Source organism: Semicossyphus pulcher, unplaced genomic scaffold (genome assembly GCF_022749685.1).
Source record: "Semicossyphus pulcher isolate SPU_LCO1_2020_fin unplaced genomic scaffold, fSemPul1.0.p SCAF_13, whole genome shotgun sequence".
Taxonomy (NCBI): Eukaryota; Metazoa; Chordata; class Actinopteri; order Labriformes; family Labridae; genus Semicossyphus; species Semicossyphus pulcher.
Window position 1 is genome coordinate 2,897,346 of NW_027211637.1, and position 10,014 is coordinate 2,907,359.

General features: G+C 42.4%; 1 protein-coding gene across 1 annotated transcript in view; it reads right to left on the reverse strand.

Moving 5' to 3' along the window:
• The window catches only part of ephb2a (eph receptor B2a), a 43,382-nt gene extending 39,414 nt beyond the window's left edge, over positions 1–3,968 (reverse strand). Inside the window, exon 1 of the mRNA XM_069660260.1 lies at positions 3,869–3,968. Coding sequence (XP_069516361.1) covers positions 3,869–3,968 — 100 coding nt within the window. The remainder of the gene's footprint in view (positions 1–3,868) is intronic.
• Between the last annotated feature and the right edge of the window lie 6,046 nt (positions 3,969–10,014).

Below are 10,014 nucleotides of genomic sequence, written 5' to 3' on the forward strand. Positions count from 1 at the left end.
GCCGTCTGTGTGACAGCCTTTGTGCTGAATTATAAATGTGTTCGCTAATATGAAACACTGAGGCACAATGAAAACCAAGACAGCCGCAGCATGTTTATATAATCTTGTGACCCCGGCTTTTATGAGGGCCTGCCCCGTGTTAAAATCCAGTTTGACCTCTTTTAAAACAGCTATGAGGAACTTTTAGTCTGTGTAGATTTGGCCTGGTTTGGTTCACAAAAACAGTACGCATCGTGTCCCAAACATCTTTGGATTTCAAATCCTGCAATCTGTCCAACACAACTTGACTTTTATTTTCACCCGTCACTGTTTATTTTACGCTATATTGGTCTCCAGTCGGCAAGAAGGCGGTGCAGTGGTTAGCGCTGTTGCATCACGGCTAGAAGATCACTGGTTGAAACCCCGGTTTGGCCTTTCTGTGTGGAGTTTGCATGTTCTCCCCGTGCATGCGTGGGTTCTCTCCGGGGTCTCTGGCTTCCTCCCACCGTCCAAAGACATGCTCGCTAGGTTCATTGCGACCCTAAACTGCCCGTAGGTGTGAGTGTGAGTGCAAAAGTTTGTCTGCCTCTGTGTGTCAGCCCTGTGATTGACTGGCGACCAGTCCAGGGTGTACCCTGCCTTTCGCCCAATGACAGCTTGGATAGGCTCCAGCCCCCCGTGACCCTGAACAGGATAAGCGATATAGATGATGGATGGATGGATGGTCTCCAGTCCATTCTCTGCTTTTTATCTCTTTGCTGAATAGGTATTGTTAGGATTTTATCGATACCAATACCGCTTATCAATACTGATACTTATCGATACTCCTCTCCATTATTTGGTGGAAACAATAAAGACCTGTCTTTATGAGGGTGTCTGATAATGTGCCTCTGGAAGGGGGGTTGTAACTGGGGTCAAGAGCTGCGGTCCTCTCCCTGCAGTAACAACAGTTAACATTAACAGTAAATGTAGTGACAGTAACAATCATAAGCAATACAAACATAGTTTTCTGGCTGTCATGGCAACTCAAAATTCACACTTGGGCACACTAGTGTACCTAAAACAACTGGATTCCTCTTTGGTGAAGTAAATCTTTTACAGTAACCATGGCGACGGCTCTGGGACATTCTGCGGTTTGTTCATTTTCCCTCATTCAGCGATGGACGATGGGTTTAACTTCTGACTCCTGCCAACGTTACCCACTGCAGACGAAGCTGGGGCTGCTGCTTGACTGACGCTGTCTATGGATTAAACTGGAACATAACTTAGAAGTACTAACAACTGAAGCTAGCTAACAACAGTGACTGAGTAACTACACGCTTATTTATAAGAACCATGTGTTTTAACTGCTTTTGTAGTACGGCTAATCCCATCTGCAGCGTTGCCATCGGAGCCACCGGGACTCAGAGTCTGCACTGAGGACGTACTAGCAACGGCGTTAGCATTAGCCACTTTGCTAAAGCAGTCAAACATGCTGCACTGATTCAGATTTATAGACTGTTGAACTTGTGTTTCGTGAGGTTGCTGGTGTTACCCTCTTTAGCCACCTTTTTGCATAAATTGCACAAAGATGATTTAATTCGGTAAAGTGAGCCCAAACTATCAAACGCTTCGCTCTGTCCGCCAGAGAGACCTACTAGACTTCCTCCAACATGAGACCACAAGAACACAACGTCACTGCCTGACACCAGCAGCTGCGTCATCACTAAGGGACGGATGGCAGCTACGCTGGAATGTAATGATTGAATGAACACAAATTAAAATAAGAAAGAATGTTAACGTTAAATACCGATAGGAGCACTCTTTGTCTATGAGCTTATCGGTACTTTCTGTACTGATCACATACCGGTACCAACAAATAGCATTTCTTTATACCCACCCCTATTGCTGATCCTGTCCTGTACGATAGTGTGAAGTATCCTCGACAGAAATATTTCCCCCTGCTTTGTTTTAAAGGGTTACGAACTACTCTCAATGAATCTCTGCTACAAAATATAACAAAACGCTCTTTGGTCTGTGTTTCGTAAATCGCTCCACCAAAAGAGGCACCCGGAATAACTTGTTAGAAACAGTCACTCCCCTGCTGATGGCCTTCTTTTTGTAGGTCGTGTGGATGACTTGGTATTAAAACTAGACTGTTTTGTAACCACTGAATAATCCTCTGAGTAGGTTCAATATTTCTCTTGATAATATGCTGACAAAGAGCTTATGCTTGAACGATCATGGACATAATATCATGTTTGGGAATTCTAAAAACCAAAGATGCTTAGACAGACTGACATTTGTTTCTTATCCTCTTCTATGACCAACTTGAGTGTTATATCAGGCAACACGTCTGTCAACTACACGTTTGTACCAGACGATCACGTGGTTAGTGTTTATGAAACAAACACAATTTGGTTCGGCTCAGGCATCAAAGTTACGGCACTTAAATTACTTACATGGGTAAGTTACGACGTGATGTAAGTGACGCTACAGACGTTACTCGAAAGTGGTTAATGTAAAGATTTCAAACAGGACTCAAATTGCGGTCTCAAGTACTTTAGCTGACCCCCTTTGCTCCCGACGTCATTACTACCACCACTAGAGGTCAACGCCTTAATTTAAACCTAAACATGGGTCATAATAAACTCAGTGACAAACTACACATCATGTTTAGTGCAGGCATGTCCAGCAGAGACGTATGAACTAGTTTAATGTGTCAGCAGTTGATCTTCGTGGCACACTGCTTGTTACCTGGCCTTCAGGTGTTTCAGAGCAGAAACTGGATTGTGTTCTTAACTGTGAGAAAGTTCTCTGTGAGTTGGAGACGTAAAGTAAGACTAAAGAAATAGATATCATCCAGATCTCACCAGTACCTATAGCTGATAAACCAAAATGCAATACTTTGTACTATCGACATAGTAGGTTAATTTTTGGCCTCTTAACATCAAATTAAAATCCTTTTTTCCCCTTTAACAGGCTTTAAGCCTGTTAGCATCATACTATCATACACATAAGTATCATTTTGTTCCAGTTCTTAATATAAGTGACCTGATATTTCCACTGAGGAACATTCAAACCCACAACTCTATTTTTATGGCTGCAACATGTCTGCAAATGGAAATATTCTGGCGGGATTGTACATTATATTGCACTTCAACAGATCTAGGCAGATGTCCACCGCCCGGCTGCTCAGCATCAGCCTGTACTGACCGACCCACCGCAGGTCAGTGAGGTTGATCAAGAGAGGTTAAAAATAGATTTATGATTTCCGAATACAAAAATAATAATGATAACGTTTTTTAAAGAGCCTATGCATTGGTTAATACAGCAGGTACATTACTTTACATGTTCAATATCCATAAGTGCTCTGGTCTCTACTCGCTCTGCCTGCCTGGTATCTTAACTGAGCTGAATCCTGCAGGATCATCAGCGCAAAATGAGTCCAGACTCAACCACAGATCAAACACTGACTTTATGCACTGTTTAGTAACATTTACACATATTAATGCATGCACGTTTTGCATAGCAGTGTATTTGCACACATGTTGCAGAGACTCACAGTTTACAGGCTGAACACAACCAGCCCAAGTGTGCTCTGACCTAACGGCGCGCTGATCTAACAAAAACGATGAACAATATTAGTCGATCATTTTCCCGGCCGTGTTTCATGATGTCAAATAAACATTAAACGGCAGAGAAGCAGATTAATTCCGGTCCAGCCTGCTAACATGTCTGCAGTCTCTACAGCACAGAGCTCCATCAAACACTTCTTCACTCTCTGTTAAACCTGTAGTCTGTGGTTCTGCATTAATGATGGAGCTGCCGTCCCTGTCGCTCTGCGCTCCGCTCCGTCTGCACTCATTCATCCATTCACACTGACACAGAGAGTTCAGCACCGGCTTACCTTCGACAGCCCAAACCGACGGCAGAATCCACAGCAAACACAGGATATCCATAATCACAGTAATTCCAGGCTTCTGACAGTAAAAAGCCCACGCGCTCATCACGCAGCCGTCCAGCAGCAGGCCATGGACTGTGCATTCATTCAGAGCTGCAGAGCATCCTCCTCCTCATCCTCCTCCTCATCACCAGCAGCAGCAGCACGGAGGGATAAAGCTGAGGAGCCGTCGCTCGGGCCAGTTTGGGCGAAACCAAGAGGAAGGGGCGGAAACACACCGGAACAACGACACAGCGCGGACATCCCGCTGCACACAGGCTGGATCCTGATGTGACGTTTATTCTGAAAAACCACAATTTAAAATGAATTATTTAACGTAGGATTAAATTGTAGCTTCAGTATAATTTTGATATTTATCTACTTAACTTGGGCATTTTTTCTTCTGTCCATTTCAAAAGAAAATACTATCATTTTTACTGTAATATATTTATTTTACAAGCATAACTACAGTAACTTTTATGCCAATAGTCCAGAAAAATGCAAGTTAACATCTTTTTTTATACAAAAGATCAAAGACACACAACATGATCAGTGTCACAGTTTAGCTGAAAGCAGAGACAGATAAAGATTCTTCACCTTTGCTCGTCTAACGTGTTTCATTTCTGCAGAAGCAGTACTTTTATTCTTTGATACTTTACTTTTAAAGTAAATTTCACTGATAACACTTCTGAACTTTCAGTTAAGATGCGTTTTGAATACTTGACTTTAACTATCACAGACATTGTTTTAGACATAAAGAAGCACTGTTTGTTTCTTTCTCCCCTCCTTCCTCCTGTTTAAAGATTGATCTTTATTCCGCTGGAATATTCTATATTTTGCATTATTTGTTTGTTCACTTCAGTCATGAATGCTCTTAGGTACGTTGCATAACAATTTAAACTTAATCCTGAACCAGTTGTACCTGTCACACACCTGTGTTTAACGACTTGTATCTGTCTTTGTTTAACCTACCTTAGACAGACACTTTAACAGCTTTTTAATTTCTTCTCTTTAACTCTTCACCTCTCTGCTGTGGTTTCCATTTACTGACATTTCATCTGAATTCTGGCAAAGAAAGCAGAAAAAACATGATGTCACAAATTTTTGTGATTAATATAACAGAACATTTTATCTTCATTGTGCTTTATTTAGCTTGTAAAAATTATTTGCATATAAATGTTATTTGAAGGAGGCGGGGCTTCTTTAAGTTACAAAGGTGATTGGGCCATCTGGAGCTCCAACCAGCTGACATCTGCTGTCTCAATGAGGATGTTAGTGGTAAAGACTACATTTCCCATAATGCAATGTGAGTTAATGAGGCGTAGTAAGTGATTATCGGTTGTTAATGACCCTGAAAAATTCAGGTTTCAGAGGTTTCAATCTGAGGGCAATAGCTCGATTACGCTGGGCTCACTTGACCTCTCAGTCCAGAAGCTCTAGGGTCTAAAGGTCGGGGACAGGTTGTCTACAAAGTTGTGTGACTTTTCTAAAGAAGTAAAATAAAAACAGATAAAAGTGTGCTTCTAACTTTGTAACAGCTTGTGTGTGTTTCTTTTCTGTTCTAAAGAAATACTTTTCCTGGTTCAGTGGGGAAGATTTTGAGCAGCCCCTCCCAGAGCCTTGACCTCAAACCTATCCAGCACATTCCGGATGAAGCAGAGCGTCGACAGTGAGCAAAATCCTCCAACATCAGTGCTGGACCTCCTCACTAAAGCTCTTCAGACCGAACGGAAGAAAATCCCTGCAACCAGAGTCGACATCTGGTGGAAGCTGTTAGTTTTAGCTGCACTTTAATGACCACGCATGCAGAAACACAGAGAGCATGTTCAGCTGACATGTTTGTGTGTTAATATACTTAAAGCCACAAAGTGTAGAACAGCGTTTGTTAGAAGGAGCTCAGAAAGAGAGGCGAGTTTTGTGCCTGAGCTGCACCGCTGTCATGTCCACAGTAATCCTGCAGCTGACGTCTCTGAGCTATTTCATAACATGAGACTGAAAGGACGAATTAGAGGGAGGGAAGGAGAGAGAGGGGGAGAGAGAGAGAGAGAGAGGAAACACAGACAGGAGAAAGAGAGAGAGGGAGCTGAGTGAGGAAATAGAGCAGAAGAATATGGGCCTGACAAAAAGGGACCCAGCCTGCCTCCAGATGAGTGAGAGCTGCACAACAACAGATTAGAGGAGCCCAGGGCTTGTTCCCATGGAAACCTTTGCCCAGGGAGACGACGATGTGAGCGCGGCAGATTGTAGGTCAGACGCGCCGTCAGCGATCCAATCAGATGTGATCTGTCTTGACTTGTGGGTCAGAGATTGAGCAGGAAAGCTGGTGCCTCTCTGTGGTTGCTCGCACTGTCGGGGGTTCCAGTCCCAGCTCACAGAGCGGAGCCGGGCCTGTGTAAGCCCTGCAGGGCTGCAGAGAGGGCTAGGTGTAATCGCTGGATAAATATATAACTGCAAGGCCTGAAAAGATTCAAGCAGGTGGTTTTTCCTGTTTGTTTGTTTTTCATACTCCTGACTTTATTTTTAGCCTTTTTTCTTTTTAACCCAACATCACAGCACAGGAGTCCTTTAGCATATCACTTTTCGGATAAGCTAGCAAAACTAAAACCACAAAAATGTTTATTAACCGACTCTTTGTCTTAACCCGGGGGCGTGTCCAAATGGGGGGTGGTCTGGAGTGGCCCCTTAAATCAGGATGGCCACCCTAAAATCCTAAACTATGGCTTTTATCCCTGTCAGAGGCGGGACTTATGGTCAAACCAACTTATTGGGCTGTGTTGCAAACGTCTGCTCATACCCAGTGAGCACCAACCAAGATTTTAACGTTGGATTTTGGTTGAAAACACGGTGAAATCAGATCTGAACGTCTAAGACGATTTCAACCATGTTCCAATGACTAAAATACGGTTACATCAATGTGTCAGAAAACATATTTTTCTGTTATAATTTTGACAATTTGTAAACCTTAGCGTTGAAAGGGCGACGAAAGTGATGAGTGTAGCGGCATTAAATCCCGTCTACACAAAGGGGCATTTTATTTTTCATACAAAAATTAAATATATAAAGCTTTATGAGCTGTGTGACGTTAAAGGGATAGTTCAGATTTTTGGACACTAAGGTTCCAAATGTAGAACGTAGAACCAAAAAGTTTTACCCTACAAAAAAAAGTATCTGAAATCCTAGGACGATGATTCAGTGTTGGAAACGGATCACCACTGTCTGGGTGTTGTTTTTGTAGGGTAAAACTTTTTGGTCTCATGACCCTGGCATCTCGCCGGAACTACTTATTCTACGTTCCGAACCGGCCAGAACTCCATGAGACACGGTGAGTGAGCTAATAGCTTAAACTGTTTACACTACAGCAAGTGTTTCATATAACTATCCCTTTAACAAGAAGGTTCAGAGACATCACAAAGGCACTTCGGCTGTGCAGCTCTGACTACGAAGGCAGAACGACCCCTGGACGCTGACGTAGTTTATCAATAGCTGATGGAAAGATATGTTTTAGGAGACCTTGGTGGCAGAGGGTGATGATCGCCAAGATCGAATCCAACTACACCCACGTGTGAAAAAATGTCTCATTGGTGATGCACTGCTCATTTGTTCAATCACTTCAGCCGCTATGCAGCTTGAACATTGTTGATATGTGTGTGATCGTGTGATGAAACTTTTTAAAAACAGTTTTAAACTTCTCTTCAACTGAAAAATGCTCACTCTGCAGCTTTTGTGGCATTTCAATGTAGCAGATTATCTTTTGTTGGTACTTTTTACTTTGACTTTGGACATAAATATTCATGTTTTTGAGTCCGTAAATAATTAAGAACGGATGATTTATAAACTGACACCATTGTCTTAATTCTTAAATCAAACAAAGGAATAAAACATCTGTGTGATACCTCGATATTAGTAGTTAAAGTCGATTTGATTGGTGGAGACAGAAATGGTAAATTAAGTGCTATCCAGACGTGTGTGTGTGCAGACACATACTTCATGCCAGCCCTGCCTCAGTCAGTGCCCCAGTTGGACCACCCCAGTCAAAAAGTCTGCACACACGCCTGCATTAACCAACAGAGGGGCTCACAGCTAACTGTAACCTCACACAAACATAACTTATGTTTGTGTTTGCCATCAGTCTGAAATAAACTCTTAGATTTTTGCTTCTTGTAACTTTACTGCAGGCCTGGCTGCAACACCTGAAGTCACTTTGACTTTTGTCATCATTATAACGTTATATTGGAAAATATTTACAACTCAACAATGATCCATATCAAAAGTGAAGTCAGATGGAGAGTAATGTATTCTGATGTCAGTGTAGTAGAACTATACGTTATTATTTCAGCTGAAACGATCTTTTCTTTAATCTATCAAAGAACTTTTGTTGCCTAAACTCAACCGAACTGCGTCCCTTTCGTCCCTTTTGTTTCTTTTTGTTAAACATTGTAAAAGTTCAGTGAGATTAAGGAAACATGGTTTCGGCTTAAATAATACAGAAACGTTGTGCTTTGGTTTCAGAGGAGACACACGTCTTCTGCAAGAGGAAGAAGATTACTGTGGAGGTCACAGAGCTCGCCAAGGTGAACTGATTATCCTGCAAAACCCGAACCCTATCCACGCCCATCAGGGTGAAACAGTGTTTTTAGGGAGTCCCATAACAGCTCACCTGAGACCTGAAACACTCAGCCTCAGCATCAGTGCAGCACAGACAAACTTTTGCCAACCCTGCTGCAGTAGTGGACTAAACCATCTGCCCTTAAAGAGGGGGGAGGGTCCCTGAGAGGCTTTAGACACAAGAGCCCGTAAAACTGTTTGTTTATTTATAATGCTAATCCATCCATTATCTATACCGCTTATCCTGTGCAGGGTGTGGGGGGCTGGAGCCTATCCCAGCTGTCATTGGACGAGAGGCGGGGTGACAACCTACATTCACACCTACGGGTAATTTAGAGTCACCACTGAACCTAACGAGCATGTCTTTGGACTGTGGGAGGAAGCCGGAGTACACGGAGGGAACCCACGCATGCATGAGGAGAACATGCAGACTCCATACAGAAAGGCTCACTACGTCCAAACCAGGATTCAAACCAGGAACCTTCTAGCTGTGAGGTGACAGTGCTAACCACTGCACCACCGTGCTATCACAAAGAAATCTGCAGATGTTAACAAACTTTTTATTCCAGTAGTTTGAGCATCATGCTCCAGGTGAGATGGATCATCTCTGTAGCATGTTCTGGGTCTTTCTGCTGCAGCTTTCAGTAACAGGCTCGTCAGTAGAATTGCAGGTACCAGAAGATCACTTATTAATTGGAACAAGATGTCTTAAAGCATTGGCAGAATGTTTTGGAGGTCGCACAAACACTATTTCCCATAAGCCCTTGACCTCCACAGTGTAAACGTCACAGCTCAACAAGCGGGTGAGTGTCTCTGGTTGGTTTAAAGGAGACCATTAGCAGAGAGTCGGTTATTGCATGTTTGATGAGAGAGCGTGGGGGAGGAGGTTTCAGTCACGTTATTACTCTGACAGATGTAATGTATTTAAATGCCTGTGTGGTATTTGGGTCACAGCAAAACTCTGCTCAGTGTGTCTAAAATCACATCTTCACTTTTGATGTTTGTCTGTGTTGTTACATAATGACTTTTGTTCACTTCATGAGGGAACGACTCATTAAATCTATATTTAGTATCTTTTCATCAGATCCTCGTGTTCAGCTTTGGCAGCGAGGAGACGGTGAGTGTTGTTCAAACATGATCCAAGAACGTGGTGGACAGAAACTGTTTTAAAACTTTGTGAAGTTTGAGTTTAGTTATTAGGATGAAAAAACGTTTTATAGTGAGTGAAACTGTTCATATCATGTTTCATATGTTTATGTTAATGTATTTCAGAAAGTGCCTTTAACTTATAACAACATAAAATCAGTGCACAATGTGAGTGCTCTATATATTAATGTGCATTAAAAGTGCAGTGGGAGTGATTTTGTTAGAAATTGTTTTAACAATATTCACCTGTCTAACCTTAAACTGGAGTCTCCAACGTGCTGCAGAATGAAACAGCTTCAAAAAAACTTAATTAACAGTCATTAGTCTCATCAAAACACAACAAGTATAAAGTACCAGAGGAG